General features: G+C 34.0%; 1 protein-coding gene across 2 annotated transcripts; it reads right to left on the bottom strand.

Moving 5' to 3' along the window:
• Positions 1-9,812: 9,812 nt before the first annotated feature.
• Positions 9,813-17,172, bottom strand: LOC18422304 (RNA-binding (RRM/RBD/RNP motifs) family protein). Of its 2 annotated transcripts, none has more exons than XR_016054719.1 (9): positions 16,803-17,172; positions 16,610-16,707; positions 15,687-15,966; positions 15,457-15,554; positions 15,306-15,371; positions 14,421-14,504; positions 11,164-11,277; positions 10,281-10,469; positions 9,813-10,197 (listed from the first exon to the last, which is right to left on the bottom strand). XR_016054719.1 is itself a non-coding variant. In XM_006826756.4 (9 exons), exons 1-9 carry the CDS (start codon positions 17,126-17,128, stop codon positions 10,111-10,113), a joined length of 1,215 nt encoding a protein of 404 aa, XP_006826819.2. In that variant the 5' UTR covers positions 17,129-17,172; the 3' UTR covers positions 9,813-10,110. The 2 variants fall into 2 exon arrangements, 1 of the variants encoding a protein (XP_006826819.2); XM_006826756.4 differs by having other exon boundaries at positions 10,281-10,387; positions 11,209-11,277.
• Between the last annotated feature and the right edge of the window lie 3,544 nt (positions 17,173-20,716).

Genomic DNA, 20,716 nt, shown 5'->3' on the forward strand with positions numbered 1-20,716 from the left:
CCCAAAACATAAAACACGACAAAAAAAAAAAAAAAAAAATTAAAATCAGTCTGTGGATACCATCCTCGAACCGCAGGGCATTATGGGAAATTTTTAAAAACTCTACAGTGAACGACTGTCCTCAAAATTTTTATCCAAATTGACACATTTGGTATTTTATTTATTTATTTTAGAGTGATTTACAAACGGATTAGCAAACTTTACCTAAAATATGAAATGGGGTAATTTTTGGCTAAATTTACACATAAGGTCAGTCCACCTATGTTTTTTTTTATCAAAATTACCCCTAAGACCACATTTTATTTTATTTTTTATTTTTTTTAGTTTTTTCGTTAATAAGTCAATGCTCAGACGGTCCAAGGTTAGCATCCTAAAGCTTGGGGCACCACCACCTATTAATGAAAAAGATAAAAATAAAAATAAAATACAGTTCAAGGATGACAATTTTGACACAAAAAAAAAAAAACACGCTCGGTTGATCAACTTTCCAAATAATTTTTACATATTATTGGATCAAGTAGTATTTTAAGTAATTATTGCGGGTCCGCACGCTCATTGTTTTACATCCACACTTAAATTACTCCTATTCTTAATTCAATTTTACGAGGTGGCCCTATTCAGCTCTCTCTCTCGAAACGGTATATTTTGGTCTATCTTATCATCTCTCTTACATAATAACAAACCCCCCATTTGTGGCTCTAGCCAATAAAGAAAAGAGCAAATTAAGCCTATTTCTCTCATCAAAAGTGGAGACACCTATCTTGCCTCTCTCTCAAGAACCAAGAAGCCTCTCCCTCCCTTTAAACGATAATTTTTGTTTTTTTCTCTCTCTCTCAAGATTCAAGAAAGTTATCTCTCTCATTTCAAATGTTAATTGTTGTAGGGCAAGCTTTTCATGGTTCTTCTCTTACAGTATAAAAGTTCTATCTTTCCCCTTATCCAATTGTCCATTCTGAATGGAAGGCTAATGTTGTTCCAATCACAATGTCATGTTTTTATATTATTTTATTTTTAATTAATTTTTTATAGATTATTTTGATACCAAATTTTAGACATCCATTTCTCTATTAAAGCCACATTAGCCAAAAGTATAAAAAAATATTAAATAAAATAAAATAACCAAATACCCCTGAAAATTCAAGGGGTATTTTGGTTATTATATTTTATCGAAAAATTATTTTAAATATTTTTTATAGGTGTGCCTCAATGAGAAGATAGCAAGTACCAAATTTCATATTAATACAATTTATATAAAAAAACTAAAAATAAAATACTTTAAGATGTCGGATCTAAAATCAAACGATTAGTAGCTCTAGTGATCAAAATTGGACGGCTCAATAGTAAAGGGAAGATATAACTTTTATGATGTAGAGGAAGCATATAAACCTTTCCCGTTGTTGTTTATCTTGTCCTGATATGTAAGTCAAATCAAGATATCCAAAAAAAACGAAAGGAAACTTCTCTCTTTTATCTCATCAACTAAACCAAATCCACTTATCAAAAAAGAACAAAAACCCCTCTATTCTATCAAGACACAGACGCAGGTGCTCCCCTTCTAATTATTTTCTTCCTTTTCATGTTTAAGACAATCCTAGTCCGTCTTTCCCTCCCATCTTTCCCAGTTTCTCTATCTTATCAAATCCCATCTCTCTTTGTTTCTCTGTTGTTGATTGCAGAAGCCATGTGTTCTTCTTTCTCAACGTTTCTACACTGCCACCGAGCTGCGCCGCTGCTTTGAAAGATGTAGGTCTATCACTCACTTTGACTTGCAACCCACCCTACGAAAACATTCAGCACCTGTCTATGGACCTTGTCATCAGATAAAGAGTCGCAGCATAGACAAGTTCAGGGACAGATGGTCCTAAAGCCTTGATTCTATCTTGAAAATCCTTAGCAATATAGCATATGAGATGTTCAATCCTTTCCACTGCTCAAAACATGCCAACCCTAGAAGATGCCATCTCCCTGGTGTGCAAAGAACTCAAGGAAGTAGACCCTGTGCTGCCCTACATAGGTAATCTCGTAGCACCCTACATGTTTGATGTAGCCGAGTCGCTTCGTGCTAATCCTAATGGACCCCAAGAAGAATTGAGCTTCACCAATTCGTTGATTCTAAATGTCGAAGCCGAATATTTTGGAGTGGTATGTATCTCAAGTTTGAAACATGTTCAAGGAGTGTCTTCGACCAAGGGCTTCTTTGGTAGAGTCCTTAGAGCTAGTGGGAGCGACAGAGACAAAAGAAGATGTACGTGTTGTGCGCATGTCCGAGCCATAGTTACAGGTAGCGCCTAACTAGGGTGGCGCTCCCCCTCTGGAACCCAACTCTAGCGCTCCGTAGTCGGGATCTAGATCGGAACTCGTTCTCTACTTTTTGGGGGCTCGCTCCTCGTTACTAAATAAATTTAGATCCCCGTTCCTAAAATTTTAGGAGCACGATCCCTATATTTCCAGAACTCCATCCCTATTTTTCTGATCCTTCCTTGAGTGGAGCTCGATTCTTTCCAAATGGGAACGCTGTCATTCTTAGATGGGGATGCAATCTTGTTGTTAATGGGAGCATTCCTTGAGTGGAGCTCGATTCTTTCCAAATGGGAACGCTGTCATTCTTAGATGGGGATGCAATCTTGTTGTTAATGGGAGCATGATCCTAATGAATATGGGAATACGATCCTATATTTAAATAGGGATCTCGATCCCGATGTATTGGGAACGCGCTTCCTGTTTGTACGAGATCTCGATCCGCTACTTTTACCTTCACCGGAACTCGTTCTCCAATCTCCGGAGCTTTGGGCAGACGTCGCTCCGACGCTCCCGCTCAATATGGTCCGAGCTGAGCAATGGTGCCAGCAATGTGAGGGAAATGCCGTGTCTGGAAGAATGCATAAGCAACTGGCTTGAGCACAATCAGTCATGTCCACTGTGCCGACATAGTTTGCGATCAGACTAACTTTCTACACGGGAAGGACAACAACATGAATACATCAGAAATTCTATTCTTCTCAACCTTATTTTTATTCATTTGTTTATTCATTTACTGAAGAGATAATACTTCATGTCGCTGCGAAAAACAGAATTCCAACTGTGTGGGATGTATATTCAGGTTATATAAGATTTGAGTCCACCTGATCCCAACTATGCGGATGTATATTCAGTTTGTAGTTATATAAGATTGAGTCCACCTGATTTTACCGCTGTTTTTTCTTCGTATATTAAGATTCTTTTCATTTTTTTTGTCAATAAGAATGGTGAATTTGGGAACCAATTTCATTTCCAAACAAAAATTGCACGCAAAATAGTGAATTTTGTGGCAATCTTGGAAAAGTTTATTCTCGTGGTCCATAACTTGGATCAAATTATTGTTCTTTGTTATCACAGAACATTTTGACGATGACATTCTTCTTGGAAAAATATTTTGAGGAAGAATCGTAGTAATATCAAATACAAGAACTTGTGATTGTGATTTAAGCAGCTGAAGTTGCTTAAACTCATGGGGAAAAGTTTTAGTCCCAAGGGGACCAAAATGCACATTGGAACTCACTACAAAACCACCGCGTTAGATGGTCTGCTTGACCTCAAAGATGAAATCATTTTTATTCATCGTCTTCTTCTTTTTTCTTTTTTTTAAAATGATAAGGATTTTAGAAATTGAGTAAACCACTTCCATATGTGATATTGACTTAGGCCCCTCCATCTCGAGTTTGGTGGTCAAGCTTAGGATCTTAAAATGATTTTTAAAAACTTTAATTAAAAACCTAAAATATAAGAAACGTTTTCCATTATTTTGGCAAAGATTAGAGAGTATTTTGGCCAAGAGTAATTTTACATTTTTCCCTTGGATTATTTCTTAAAAAAACAAAAACCAATCACAAATTTATTTTTTCAAATCAATCCTTTAACTATAGTTTTAACCTCATGTAGATACGTTTTATTTTATTTTACTTTAAACATATTTTCATATTTTTGAGATTTTCCTATATTTTTTATTTTTTAACATTTTGGGTAGGCAAGGACTTGCACAACTCTGGCCGAGTTACGAAGTCCAGACCAAGACCGGTAGAGTCGTGCTTTCTTACATTGTTCAGAACTCCGGTGGATACTTTTTTTTGGATAAAATTAGGGTCTGGAAATTGAGTTGTGAACCTAGGTTTCACTCAAAGAAAACGAGTTTGAAACTTAAACTTCTTAATTGCTTTTTTAAATAAAAAATGTAAAAAAAAACATTTAATTTAGGAACTTGAGGTCACACATTGGATGTAATTTAAGGTAAAAATAAAATAAAAATAAAAAAAATAATGAAAAAGCCTTCAATATAAGATAGATACGGTTCTAGATAACAACCCTATTTTTCCATATTTCTTCATCTGTTCTTTAGTAGATAGATGAACGTGACCATTATCACCATAACTCCTAACAGAAATAGTTTTAAGTTTTAACACAATGTTAAATGAGCAGAAGATAAGATATAATCCTAGTTGCATTAGAAACCTCTCATTATTTCAACTTTATTTAATTCTCCTTCTCTCCTGTTTCAACATCACGTTCCTCTCCCTTGTTCTCTCTTCTAAGCGTTATTCAGTTCTCACTCCCCAGATTCGAGTCTTAAAAGCGGCCACTATATGCATAAGTCAAAGTTTTGGACCATTTCCAGCCCATCCCTCTCGAGACCTTACTTAGGCGGACCAGCACCGGGTTACGGCCCCTTTGGCTCCCATCTCCCTCTGTTTCTCTGTCTTGTTATTCATTGTAGTCGCCATGTCTACCTCTTTCTTAACTCTTTTGCCCAACCACAGCAGCTCTTCGAACAATGTTAAGACTAAAACTCACTCTCACTCTCACCTTCTACCCACCCCACGAAAACACTCACCACGTACTTATAAAACACGTCATTAGACAAAGAGTTACGACATAGATAAGTTCGTCATTAGACAAAGAGTTACGACATAGATAAGTTCGTCATTAGACAAAGAGTTACGACATAGATAAGTTCGTCATTAGACAAAGAGTTATGATAGAGATGAGTTCAATCACAGATGACCCTAATGCTTTGATTCCAAATCGGAGATTAGTTCAAGGACAGATGACCCTAATGCTCTCATTCCAAATCGGTTTTGATTCCAAATCGGTTTTTAGCAATGAAGGAAAGAAGAGGATATCTCCCTAATGCCAAATCGGTTTTTAGCAATGAAAGAAAGGAGATGATATCTCCCTAATACCAAATCGGTTTTTAGCAATGAAGGAAAGAAGATGATATCTCCCTAATGCACAAAGAACTCAACAAGTAGAGCTGATGATATTGAGCATAGGTAAGCTCGCATAAAGAATTCAAGCAAGTAGACCCGATGATGCCTAGCATAGGTAAGCTCCCATCATCCTACATGTTTGGTGTAGCCGAGGCGCTCCATGCTAATCTCAATAGCCCCAAGAAAAACTGTGCTTCACTAATTTGTTGATTGTGAATGATGAAGGTGGTGACTTAGAACTGAAGATTTTGAAGAGCTTCATATCTCAAATTCGAAATAAGTTTGAGAAATTTCTTCGACCACGGGCCTTTTTGGTGGAATCCTTTAAGCTAATGGAAGCGACAGAGACAAAGGAAGATGTACATGCTATATGCATGTTCGAGCTGAGCAATGGCGCCAGTAATGTGAAGGAGACAAAGGAAAATGTATGTACTGTATGCATGTCCTAGCTGAGCAATGGAGCCAGTAATGTGAAGGAAATGCCTTGTTTGCATCGATATCATGAAGATTGCATATGCAAGTGGCTCAAGTCCGTGTACAATTTACCAACAAGTAGTGTCCAATTTGCCAACATAGTTTGCGATCAGAGTAACTTTGTGCACCGGCAAAATGAAGACATCAGTTATTTTTTTTGGATAAAGATTCATATCAGCTAAAAACAAAATTCCAACTATATGGATGAATATTGTAGTAATATAAGATTGAGTCCTTTAGATTTTTGCCGAAGTTTTGTTTAAGTTCAAATGCTCCTTTTCATGATTTAGGTAAGAATATATAAATTATTTTCATTCTTTTCTCAATAAAAATGGTGAGTTTGGGAACCAATTCATTTGGACGCAAAATAGTGAATTTTGTGGCAATCTTGGATAAGTTTACTCTCATAGTCTATTGGATCAAATTATGATGAGGGATTTAGGTATGGACCCTAAATTTTGTCCTAAAATACGAAGTCCTCTATTTATAGGTAGAAATTACCAAGAAGGTCGGTCAACCCATTTTTTTATTTTTTCAAAAGTGCCCCTCAATCTAAGGACCTCAGACCAATTTTTAATTTTTTTTTTTTTAGTTTTTTCGTTAGTCGGGCACTGCCATACTTAATAAAAAACTGAGAAAAAAAGTAAATTCGGACCGAAGATTCCATCATCAGACTAAAGGGCGATTTTTTTAAAAAAATGCAAGTTAGCTACTTTCGTTGTAATTTCTGCGTATAAACGGAGCATTTCTCATTTTAAAATAAATGTTAAGGTCTATGTGCCAAATTATTATTAGCTATCAGATAACATTTTGACAATCACATTCTTCTTGGAGAAATATTTTATGGAAGAACCCCATTAATATCAAATACAAGAACTTGGGATTAGGATCAGCTGAAGTTGCTCAAAATCATGGGGAAAAAGTTATAGTGGTCCTGAGGGGGACCAATTTGCACATTGGAACACACAGTAAACCACCATTTTAGATGGTCGGATGAAATCAGTTTTATTCATCAGATTTTTTTTTTGTTTTAAATTGATACAAACTTTAGAAATTGTTTAAACGAGTTTCATGTCATATTGACTTTGGACCCACCATCCAATATATGAACAATTATGGGGTTTAAGAGCTCAAAATTAGTTTTTTTTTGTCCTTTACTCTAAATTGATTACAAAGTGAATTAGAGATAATTCAAAAATTCTACTTAAATACAAAATTTCTTACACATCCCCCTAAAATGAAAAGGAAAAAAAAAAGAAAGAGAAAAAGACATGAGGTTTGCATGATAGACCAAATGTCCATTTTGGTCGTGTGAGGCCAGAAATATTAAGAATTACTGGTGCACAACCTGTCCATGACAAAGGCACAACGAATCATATTATATACAATGTTTCAGCTTTTTGCTATTTAAACTCATACGAATTATTTTTCATATAAGAAAAATTCTATAATTACAAGATTGAAAAAGTAGCATCACATTCATTAATTTTATAAAAAAAGAAAAGAAAAATAAGGTAATTGAGAGAAATTTAAGAAGTCACTAAAAATAGTTCTTTTGTATGAGGATACAGACTAAAATATATAATTTGAAAATATAAAAATTAAGGAAGTATCACATTTTCTTTTAAAAATATCGATAGCATCAAGAAAATTAGTCCAACATAAGTAAAAAATGTTCTACTCCCTCGGGAGTACATTGTCCATTTATTCCTCTGAGTAAAATTTCACCTAGGATTAATTTTAGAACCTCAAATTTCGGGGATATAGCCTCTTTAACACATAGATTAACATAAAAAAAAAAAATTTGCCCTCTAAGCACATCAAAAAATAATGTCTCAAGATTGAATAGAAACCGTCCAATATTTTGGGAATATTAACATGATTGTGACTTCCATGTACAAAAGATGTATGGTTTCTTTGTAGATAATCCCATATTAAAAAGGTAAATTTTATTTTAAATAGGCATATGATATTTTAAAGTGGATCCCAATATTTCAAAAGAATGAGAAAAAAATATTTTGTGTGAAAGACCAAGTTTATTGTGCTCTTCTAAAAATAATAATAGAGGGGTGCAGTTGGCATACAGATGCATCCATAAGTGTAGAGGTAAGGTGCACCTTCAAATTTTATCATGGTATATAATTTTGATGTAAAATGTTTTTAGGATTATTTCAAAATCTATTTTTATATCTCATTATAAAATTTTAAATTTCAAAAATGATTAAAATTAAGTAGATCTATAAACATATGAAAATCTTAAAAATAGACGGTGTGGATAATATATTGTAAAATGCACTAGTTCTGATACTTAAAATCTTTTTATTTTTCATAGTCATACATCTCGATGTCTAGATGATCAAACAAAGGGTTTTTCAACATTAAAACTACCTTTTCCCATGGATTTTTGAGGGGCATATGTAGTTCTACATTATAAGGTAACATCCTTATATAAACTTTTTCCATAATAGAGAGAAACATTTAAATTTTTAAGAGGAGAGAAAATATTTTAAATACGGGCTTGCCACTTTAGGAAAGAGAAAAAAAATATTTTTAGCTTGGGGAATTATGTGTACTCCTTCTGATCTCATATTATGTAGATTGCTTCATTTTCAAGAAATAAAAAAATTTAAGTATAATAAAAATGAATTATGAGTTCTTGAAGGCCTCAATCCAACAACTCATGAAATGGAAGGCCTTTCAATGAGTTCAAAGAAAAGAATTTGTTGGGGCTTTCCCAAATTATTTTTTTATTTCCATATTCTTTTTAATAGGCTTCTTTGGAGGATCCAAAAGAATTTACACGCCAAATTTGGGATTTATTGTTGCATTTCTTCTTTTACATCTATTACATAGATTTTAGATAAGGATGCAGTTAGCATGTAGAAATGAGAATCCCCTAATAAATTTAGTTTTGAAATAGTTAATCCTAATTTTTAAGGAATATATAATTTTTAACATAGAGATCAAGAATATAAATAAATAAATAAATTTGAAAAATAGAAATAATAATTCTATCAAGAAAGCATTTGGACCGTTAGGTTCAATTGTTTTTAGATGGACTACCCATTTGCATCAATTTTTAAGATGGATGCTTTATACCTCTAGACCACATATTGCACAAATGTAGTCCAACCCACATGAAACAATTATAATAATCACAATCACTCTTGTCCGTCAAATTTCAAATCAGATAATCTTTTATTAGACTAAATATTCAAAAAAAAATTTATTGACAGATACCTTAAACCATCTAATTTGACATCTAATAGCTAAAAGTATATTATAATAGAGAAAAGATTTCTTGAACTTCATGTCATACCCTAAGCCGTCCGATTTGATATCTAGTAAGTACCTTGTAATAAGATAAAGGATCTCATAGCATACAATTAGAAAGTTTTATTGGTATGGAAATGATAAATTATGCAAAGTTGTAATTAAAAAAGAAATATTTGTTATTTTCAAATTTAAAAAAATAATCATATATTTAATATTTTATTTTACACTATTAAGAACTAGGAACCAGAAAGGAGTTGAAAAAACAAAGGAAATGAGAATATTCAATACTTGAGCACCAGGCCAAAATTTGGATCCTCAAAATCACAACTCAAAAAATAAAATAAACCGGCTCCTAAAATATGTGTGGTTCGTATAAGGAATCACAACTCAAAAAATAAAATAAACCAGCTCCTAAAATATGTGTGGTTCGTATAAGGCTGAGGTCCTAAAGAATCAAAGTAAAGTAAAACGCACCTTTAAATAGCATCAATATTGAAAATCTTGATGATACCCTCAAATTTTATTTTTATCTCTAATTACAAAATTTAAAACTTCAAAATTAATATAGATCAAATAAATCTATAAACACTTGAAAATCTTGAAAATTGACTGTCCATTAAGTACATTACAAACTGCACCATTTCCAATAATTAAAATCCATTTTTTTTCATTTTCATACATCTTGAGATCTTGAGATCAAGATGATCAATTTGAAGAATTTTAGGCATCAAAACAACCTCTTCTAGTGCACCTTAATTCGATTGTTTAGAGCCTCATCCTTATATAAACGTTTTTCCTGAAACATTGTAGAGGATCACTAAATTTTGGTCCACTCCACCAATTACTCGTGATATATTAAACCCAAAAATTGGCTAGTCTTTTGAACTCAAAATACTGCAAATATTTGGAGTTCCCCTTTGAATATGCAGTGGGGGAGCTCACAAAAAATATACAAAAGCTCGGACCAGGCAATTTCACATTCTCCCATCAACTTAATAGTAACCCATCTCTTACAGGAAGAGCTGACATCTTCGAGCATTCACTACTATTTCTATGCAGAAACCTTGATGCCTCTGCTGTCAATTCCGCCTAATCTTCCGTGAATCTATTTTTTGAATAATTAGGTCATCGTTCTTGGACGGTCCCGATTGTATCTTGGCGGATTTGTCTTTGCAACATCAACGACAATCATCCACCCATTGATGATCTGAAAAAGTCATCGATCAGCAGTCAGATATAGAGAGAGAGAGAGAGAGAGAGAGAGAGAGTAGCCTAATCTAGCTGCATTACCTTGCCATTCATCTCCTTCAAGGCCGCACTCGCTGCTTCCTCTGTTGTGTACTCGATAAATCCATAGCCCTTGGACCTTTTGGATATCTTGTCCATGATAATTTTGACTATTGGGAGGAAATGCAAAGGATAAAACAGATGAACCTCAAAAATACATTCAAATGTGTGTGGATTCTTTGGCTAGAGACACTGAGAGATCATAAAAAACATCCAATATAAAGCCACAAAATTAGGGACAACAAATTATGGCGCGATAATCTTTAAAAAAAATGTAAAATTCCATAATACAATGACAAAAGCTCTGTATGGTATACTCTCTAAAAATATATCTTAAATCTAGTGAAATTAACTCTCATCGTGTTCACCGGGAGGCCAATATGGAGTCTGGCATTTCAGAAGGATTAGCTTTATGTTTAAGTTTCTTAGGTTCATTAAAACTTTGGGACTCTTAAGCTTTTTAGATGCATAATTGTGCATACATGCCCAAGAAAAAAAGTGTACAATGCTTGTACAATGAAGCATGACCTTTCAAAAAAATAAAACGAAAAGCAGGGGCAAGTGAGATGGCCAACAATCTCGCTAAAGCAGGGGCAAGTGAGATGGCCAACAATCTCGCTAAAGCAGGGGCAACACTCCACCCATCTCATGGAACCATTTTGGCACATTTTAAGCTCTCAACTCCTTGTTTTTTTTGTTTGCATCTCGTGACAATGTCGTGGGATATTATGTAAAGCATTCTTGGGACCCCTAAGGGGTTGTATAGAGCCTCAGCAAGTGGGAGGCCTATTTTTTGCATGATGTTTACCCTTCTCTTTTAATACAAAGCCAACATTTCCAAAAAAAAAAAAAAAGATCCAAAATCCAAAATTTTGCTTTTACTAACCTGTCGAAACCATACCAAATTAGAAGTTTTAAATAATGTCCATACCATCAACAAGCTTGCCAAAACCTTCAAATTCTGCACGCAGAGTCTTCTCGGATGTGTAAAAGGAAAGTCCTGCAATGAGATGATCGCATAGAATGGTGAATAGTATGACTTACAAGGGATAAGCCACCCTTTATCCATACATGCATAAGAATTGGGTACTCCAACCTGGGCATCATTTCAGTAACAGATAACAAACTGGAAAAACTCAAAAGTATGGGATGGTAAAAAGATTCATATAGTTCTTTCTACCGTACTATCTTCACTATCCATATCCCGCCGATTCAATCTAATCCACTCATTTAAGACTTGGAATTGTAAGAATTAGAATCCCTTTCATTTCTTCAGTCATTGATCATTGATAAGAACTAATAACTCAAGTTTCATTCAACAATTATATAGAAAACAAAACTAATCAATTGCCAACAAAATTTGCAAATGACATAGCACGAAGGACCTCATAGCAAATACAAGACTTCATGTTTTTGAACTAGGAGATTTTATGGGGAACTCCTTCAGATAAGAACCCGGATCAGTCAGGTGAACAAGCCATCTAAGAAACAGGTCCGGATCAGCAAATCACTAATCCAAAACGGCAATCCAGCCGAAAGAATCAGCCAATTTAATAAATAAATAAACAAATAAAAAAAAATCGATGGCAACAATAAAAATTGAAAAAAAAAAATTTAAAAGTAAGAAAATGTGGGAAGACAGAACCGGTCGGTTACTAAGTTTATGTGCTGATTTTTTTAATTTTATAAATAGAAGTACTAAAAGAGGGTACATTTTCTTTTTCTGGAAAACAAAAATGTTGGAATATAAGCAGGGAACCACTGTGACAAACTCTCAATAAGTATTTGTATAAAACAAATGGAAATAAGAGGGGCCATTCACATGTATTAGGAGCCAAGGATTACATAACACTACAGTAGTAACCGCCAGTACAGCACTAAAATGTTGGATAGGGTTTTGGAAGTAGGAGCCAATCAAACTTATCGCGAGCATTTCAAAATCGAAGAACCCACAAGATAGGGAGCTTGATGGATCTAACAACTGGCATTGGAAAGAAGAATATTTTTGACAAGTACATCATCTTGACAAGTAAGTTCCTTGTACATACTGAAAGGAAATAAAACCAGTGAAAGTAGCATAGAAGTCCCACAAAAGCCTTCCTCACCGAGCCTCCTCTATTTAAGAAAAAGAAATTCTACAAAGGCCACTTTCCTCGAGTAATTGCCATTAAAATTAAAGCATCACTATTTTTGGCATCAACTTTGGGCCCGAACAATGTCATTTCACCCATGTTACGCACTTATACCGTACCACACATCTTTATATATTCCCTATATCTCTCCTTGTTACCTTGCCAGATGAAATCAGGAAATCTGAGGGCATCCTAAATGACATTTTTGGCTACTTACTGATTTTATTTATTAGTTCAGAAGATTTTGCATATCTTTATTGTTATATTTGTTGTCAGAGATAAGAATTAATCATTCTTAGGAGATGAGAGATATTGTTAGGAGCTTATGAGTTATGACATTACCTGGGACATTTAGTGACTGCAACAAATAACAAATCACTCATATTTTCTCCTTGGAAGTCAATAAGCTTCATTTTGCTAAACAGATTGATCTGTGCAAACCTTGATAGTGCAATTTGGGGATTAGATGCTTCAATGAGTACAGCGTGGCAAGTGGAATTGTTGGGTTTTTGTTGACAGGGCAGTCTATGGCACAAAATTTGTATGTGGAATTATTGGGCCTTAGAGCTTTCAGAGGGTCTAAGAGGTCGTCCATTTGCATGTAGGTCCATCATATATCTTCAAGTTGAGAGAGTGAAATAGTGAAAGTAAGTGAGGGCAATAGAACGACAATATTTAGAAGGATGAGAGTAGAAACAGCAAAAGAACAAGGTACAGAGTGGAAACAAGATAGAGGTTCCCAAGCAGGAATGACATACTAAATATAATGTTCTTGAAACTAACAGCCATTTTGTCTATGGGTCAATATACAGCGAACGTACATGGTTTGGGGCTAATGATGCAAAAATATTTCAAATAATGTTTTTAGACTCGGCTCAGGCCATGGACTCAGACCCAGTCAGAGCTGAGTAACTCGGCCAAATCCGAGCTGAGTCGGAGTGGACTCCGGCGAGTAATGTACAGGGCCCAAGCCCTAAAAAACTAAAAAAATTTCAAAAAAAATCCAAAAAGTAAAAGAAAAACTTTAGAAATGAAACAAATAACAACATAAGAAATCAAATAAGTTGAAAAAAATATAAAAAACATGGATTTAGAAAAACGAATGATTTACAGTTGGAGACATTTCAGAAAAATCCAAGAAAAAAAGAAGGTACAAAAACACAGCATTTGACAGTAAAAACTCACATTTCACTGTAAAAGACATCCAAATACATATATACTTTGTATGCAGCGATCCCACAAAATTTATATAACTGTTATGTTGTTTTAAATTTTTTAATATGTGCCCGAGTTGTACACAGTTACTCGGCTCTGCCAGGGTCCAAGCCCTTGTAACTAAGCCGTGTACTTAAACACTGCTTCAAAATGGGTTCAATATCCATGTCAGAAACTTCAAAGATGTATCTAACATCACCAAAAAAAAAAGGAAAAGAAATATTGTTTTGTCCATATCCACTGCCTTATCTATGCATCATAGGTTAAGGCTCAGGGATCATCATACACTTCACTTTATGTAGATTATGTCGACTTGTCCTTCCAGGATCAGCTTTCCCAAGACCGGCAAATTGCTATTCAATGAGAAAATTGTTAGGGCCAGCTGTTTTTAATATTTGAGGGAACAAAGCAAATTGGCCTTTGTTATTCAGGGGAGGTTTAAGGAATTATTAGTTTGAGGAGTGGTGTCTTCTCTTAAAAGTGCCTCGAGACTGTTTTTGTTTGCCCTTGTAGGGCAGATAAGTTTGATCCGAACTAGGATGATTGGCCCAGAATGAGTTGTTATTACCAAAAGGAAATAAAAAAAATATACAACCAGCCAATTTATTAATGAAAATAAAAGGACACGCAAATCTAAAACATTTCCGTGTTACTCCTGTCAGGGCAGTATTTAATGGGTGAAAATAAGAGTAACGCTATACTTAAATAGAGTACGCAAATAAATACAAGAAAAATCTAAGGATGATCACTCAAACATAAGTGAGTAAGATCCATTAAACTACATAGAGTGACATACCAGTAACAAAAAGCCTTTTTGTTCTAATGGGTGGATCATTTGATGAATCAGTTGATTCGGTGGACTTCAACGGATTACTGACACCTGGACAATCATGTTGTAAGCATATTAAACAAGGCAGCACACTATCTTCTCTTGCAGTTAAGTTAGTTTAAATAATGAATATGTAACAACGTTTGAAAACTACAGGCCAATGAACAAAATAATATATTTTAATAAAGATATCTAACTCAAAAAGTTCTCGTTTTTATTTCTAGTGTAGATTTGGGTGGATTTGTTTCACAACTAGACCAAATATCAGACAACAACCCAATAAAGGAAAAAGTGGCAAGGTTTAATGAACCTCAAAAGAGATAATAATCTGAAAAAAGAAAAGATAAGAACCTCAAAAACGAAAGGCATTTGATTCAGCATCTATAAAGTACCTGCAAGCTCTTGGATTAAATTTTCAGCCTAGAAATGTATTCGACATTTTCACAACCCCCCAAACATGCAATGCAAACAACCAAAACTAATATAGTACGCTTAAGTTATATATTATATGTTTAAACTATATATTATGAGTAATCTAGGGTTTGAATGTTGAAAATGAAACCAAGTGTGGTTCTTTGGATGTCAGCAGCGTGCAACAAAGCATACTATTCATAACTCATTATTACATGCAACTGTTTCACATTCGTGATGCAACTCAAGCTCCTCAAAATTCAACAAAAATTTGAATTTATGACTGCATGCCCTTGCTAGATTGGAGTTGCCCCAATAGTCATCAGAATGATAGCAAAGGGAAAACTCCAAGAAAAAGAATGCAAGCACCTCAGTATGTACAAAGAAAACAGTTACATAAAGTTGACAACCTAGACAACACAACATTCAGACGAACCATACCTCCATAATCCTTGACTTCTGATTCAAAATTTGTATCTGGCTGAACCGACAAAACTCCTGGAACACCTATACAAATTTTCTTCTTGATTAATTAATTCAACAGCAAGTGTCACCACAAATAGAATTGGCAGCATCATGCATCCATACTTACCAGCCAGTTCCTTTGCATCATCATGGTCAAGTTCACAACAAAACCCAAAATTTGTTTGCCAAGAAACATGGTATATACACATCTGTGCGTCCTTTTCACTACAAAAAAAAAGAAACAATCCAATTCAAGAAAAATTGGATAATGCATAGAGGACAACAACAAAATAGATAAGTGTGAAAAACAGAAGTTGCAAAGGCAAGAAAGATCTAAACAACAAAATAGAAACTCACTTTCCCAAAACCTTGGTCAATGTTTGAGCATAATAATCCACCATTTGCGGTTTGGTAATGACCATAACACGGGGTTTCTCCATACGAACAAGCCAGTATTTTGAAACCTGAGGAGGGGAGGCCTCTGATATTGCCACTTGATTGCCATTGTTCAAGTTGGATAGATTACTAAAAATATTAAAACTATAATCCCCTTGTTTACTTCCCTTGTCAGTACTATAGTCTTTGTTGGAGGATTCAATGTCAGAATCTGGCCGAACAGACAAAACCTCAGGCAGACCTACAGAAAAGACTCGAATATCTAATTAGTGACAAAATTCATCAACCAATTACAATCCTTAATCAATTAAGTACCTAAACATGTGTAACATCTAAAGAATATTGTTTCAGCAGAGTTTTTTTTTCCTTTTTTTAAAAGACAAATGCATAGGAACACAACCTCTAATCACTAGATCACTAAAAAATGACCATAACATCAATGTTGGAGTTAAATTACTAATGGGACGATTTAACCTATCAACCAATCCCACCCCCTCACCCTCGGGCCTTTCATTTGAAAAAAGGAATGGATTAATGCGCATGTCTTTTTTCTAAGCACGCTCAAGCCACAAATGTAGTATCTTTATCAGTGAATACAGCAGAAACTGATCAAAGAAATCCTGTAATGCACAAATAGAAAACCTAAAAGTTAAAAATTAAGAGTGAGCCTAACATTAACATCCCATTAGATCAAAATGTAAAAACTCATGTATTATTTTTTCTGAAGACAATCACATTGCATCCCAACTTGGCACAAAAAACAACTGTTAAGTGTCCAGAAAACTACAAAATTCATACCATCCGAACCACAACGATTAAGATAGCAATTACACTTCAATAGAACACTGTTAGAATAAAAAAAAAAAAAAACCACAAAGGCTTACTAGAGAGTTTGGTAGAGCTCTCCTCATCGATAACACAACAGAACCCGAAATGGGTTTGCCATGAAGCATCATAAATACACATCTGAGCTTCTTTCTTGCTGCAAAACCAAAACCCATATTTCAAATTTCCTGATTGAATCATTCAATAAACAAAAAAAAAAAAATGGTAAGGAGAGAGAGAGAAGAAGGCCACCTCCCCAGAACCTCGGCTAGGGTTTCGACATAGTAATCGATGACTTGTGCTTTAGAGAGAGCCCCATTTTGTGGTTTCTCGACAACAACTAACCAGTGGTCGCAGAAGGAAGTTTGAGGAGGAAGCAGCTGAGGAGTTGCAGAGGCACGGATGGATGAGGGTTGGGTGGAAATGTAAAGGGTTTTCTGAAGGGTTTTGGGTTTTATGGGGCAACAACCGAGTCTAGGGTTTCTAAAAATTCTTGAGAGAGAATTGCAGGGCGTCGGAGTAGGTGGGGATAAAGCTTGTAAACTGAGGCGAGAGGTGGACATGAAGCTCACCTCCATACATGCATACACCACTTTCTCTATCGCCTCCTTCTTCCGCTCCCGCGCCGGATGCTTGGGTTCAGGATATCAGATGTACTATCCAAGGGTGCGGTTTGTATAGAGCCGAGGCTCTAAACAATCAGAGTGAAGCGCACCTTCAATATTATCAAGAATCTCGTTTCAAATTTTCAATATCGGAAATCTTTGTCATAGCCTTAAAATGTATTTTTATATTTAATTATAAAATTTAAAGTTTTAAAATTAGTATACATCGAGCCCATTTATAAAAACTTGAAAATTGATAGTTCAAAAACTTGAAAAAAATTTTCTTGCGTCCTTGCATTTTGATGTCGAAATAATTAATTTGAAGACATTTGAGCATCAAAACAACCTAATAAATTTTTTGAGGGGGGCTCTAATTTGATTGTTTAGAACTTCGGCTTCATATAAATTTTTTCCATTATGTCCAATGGATGAAGTTTCTACAGGTTTTAAAAAGACAAAATAAAACCTCATCTCAAATCCTCGTGGGGAAATCATTTTGGGGCAACATAAATCTATATGATAACTCTAAAATTAATTTTTAATATCAACAATAAATTTTAAAACCTAAAAAATTATACGGATCTTGCCGATATATGAACACCTATTTTTAGGGCTAAATAGACGGTCTAGATAATTTGTTACAATATATATTATTTTTAGAGTTTGAAATCTTTTTTTTTATTTAAAAAAAATCTTATTTTTTTTATCATAGCCATAATGTTCAAGTTGAGATAATTAATATAAAGCCTTTCGATGCTTGAATTGAAAATTTCAATGAGTTATGAGATTACTCTTTATTTACTTATTTTAATAAGGTTGCAGCCCTATCAAAACCATTTTTCTTATTTAATAGGTAATTATGCCATGCACAACCTGTGTGGGGTATATGGTACGCGGTAAGAACGTATCAGTTGATCACTATTGATAACATAGGATGAATATTTCTTGAACTCGGAATGGCTGACTACGCTTAAGTTTTTATTTCCATTGATGAAAGCAAGCCAGTTTATGAGTTTTAAATTGGGATTGTACACTACAAGACTACTTATATTTAGTATAAGGAGGTCATAGTCTATCAGCCATCAGATCTGAGATATGCCTTTGAGTTTGTTGCAAAGGTTAAATAAATTTCTTTTTAGACTTTGAACCAAGTCCATAAAGCACTCATAATTACCTAATTTCGTATTTAATGGTTAAGGGTGATGTACCAAAAAAAAAAGGTTTTATTATATATATATTTTTTTAAATTTGATAATTTGGATTATCGCCAACATTTAATGGTTAAAGATGATTGTAACCTCGCTGGGCATATATAACCTTCATGGATACATATGACCTTCTAGCAATATATATATATATATATATATATATATATATATATATATATATATAACAATGATTTCATGCAACGGTTGCATCATACTATAATACAACAACAATTCTAGAAAATCATGTGTTGTGTTATTTCTATGACCCAAAATTAGGCATACACACTCTCTTCATCTCAATTGTCAATCCGAAAAAAAAAGAGTTCAATTTGAAACCCTAGATATGGTCAAAATGAGTCCCTTCCAAAAACGAATCTAGACCATTCATTTGGTGAATTTCAAAATCTTAGCTTTTATAAATTCAAAATCATTTTTTTTTTTTAACATTATTCATCTAATGATAATAAAGTCATCTGAAAAGATTGGAAATGAAAAATTCCTTTTAAGGCCTAGATCTAAGCATCTCACCAAAATGAATGGCTTATGCTAATTTGGCTAAAAAAATACTTTTTAGGTTGTGTTTTGAATTATTATTATTATTTTGTGATTGTTTATTAGAATGAAAAGGGTGTAAATTTCAAATTTTGGATTAAACAAATTGCCATAACATGGTTTTTAAAGGTTGTTGCATTATATTATGATGCAACTGTTGCATGAAATCATTACTCATACATATATATATATATATATATATATATATATATATATATATATATATATATATATATATATATATATATATTTGGATTTGTATAAGAAAAAATTAAAATTCAAATACAAAACGAGGTCGTGACCATTTGATCGGGCGCAGATTTAATCTGGGCCGTTGACTGACACTGTAGTTTTCCTATATATACACACTAGTGTTCGTAAAATCAAATCGAAACGATTAACTAGACATGGGTCTAGAAGCGGTTTAACTAGCCTAACCGGTAAACCGGCCGATTCAATCGTTCTAACCGGGCAAGTGATGTGGGTCAAAAGAATGTTGAAAAAAATAAAAAATCAACTAAAATATGATAAGCATGTAAAGAATGATTAAAAAAAAAAAAACACAATCACATGAAGTTGAAAATTAATGAAAAAAATGGATTTTAACCCATTTTATATTTTTCAATGGCTATTTTTAAAGTTTTCTAAAAAAAAAGGGAAAATATAAAAGTGAGTATTAATGACCAAAACAATTTTTAATCTTTATCATAATGTAAAGAATATTTAAAAATGCATTACAAATCAAATTCATTATTTTTGAGAATTTATATACATTTTTTATTTTATTTATTTTTAAATATTGGTTGATCACCCTAACTGCCCAAAACTGGAACCGGCCACTGGCCGGTTCTGATCTAACCGGGTGATTAACGGATAGATCGGGCGATTTTGTGAACAATGACACACACGCACACACACACAAATATTTAAAATGAAAATATCACTTAAATGGTCAAATTGTATTACAATTGTCATTAAAGTCATAAAGTCATCCTATTTAACAATGGAGTTGAAAATGGTGGAGGAACCACGACAGATCACTTGGAGGCCTTTTGGAGCTTCGAAAGTCCTGCAATGGGAGGCATGATGGAGAGGGACAAGCTCGAGCTGTGTAGCAATGGAGGATTGACAGTGGTAGGGAAGAGGACAGGGTGTAAAAAGGGACGGAAAATGACAACGGGTAGCATAAGGCCCGATTAAACCTAGTTTAAGTAATGAAAATTGTTTCATGCCGGCTGGACTACATTTTTACATATGCGGTCGAGAACGTGTAAACATCCATCTTAAAGATAGATGCAAGTAGGTGTCTCATCTACAAACAATAGAAACTAGCTGTCCAAATATTTTTTTATTAAAATTATTATTTATAATTTTTAAAATTTATTTATTTATTTATTCATATTCATGATCTGCATTAGCCTTAAAATCTATATCCAAAATAGATTTATTAAGATGCTATGCGGGAAACGGGTCCTTTAAGTAAAGCCGTGATATGTCAATTCTACCTTTTCTCGTGGAATTTGTGTGAGACGGCTTCAACTCGTTTTAGGCATACACAAAACCTGGAAATGGACCCACTGCAATCTCCCGAGAGCTTTGTCATTGCAAAACCTGGATAAATAAAATCTGTATCTGTGACTAGGTCCCAAACAACCCATTACTTCTATAAGTAAGATTGCAGTCTTACATAGACCGTGGCCTTTGTTTATTATTCAAATTATGTGTTTACAGTTAACAAAAAGGAGCGGTTCGGCATAAAAGTACACATAAAAAATCAACAATTTAATATTTTTCATATAGC

This window comes from Amborella trichopoda, chromosome 4, assembly GCF_054954075.1.
Source record: "Amborella trichopoda isolate Santa Cruz 75 chromosome 4, AtrichopodaSantaCruz75HAP2 v2.0, whole genome shotgun sequence".
Taxonomy (NCBI): Eukaryota; Viridiplantae; Streptophyta; class Magnoliopsida; order Amborellales; family Amborellaceae; genus Amborella; species Amborella trichopoda.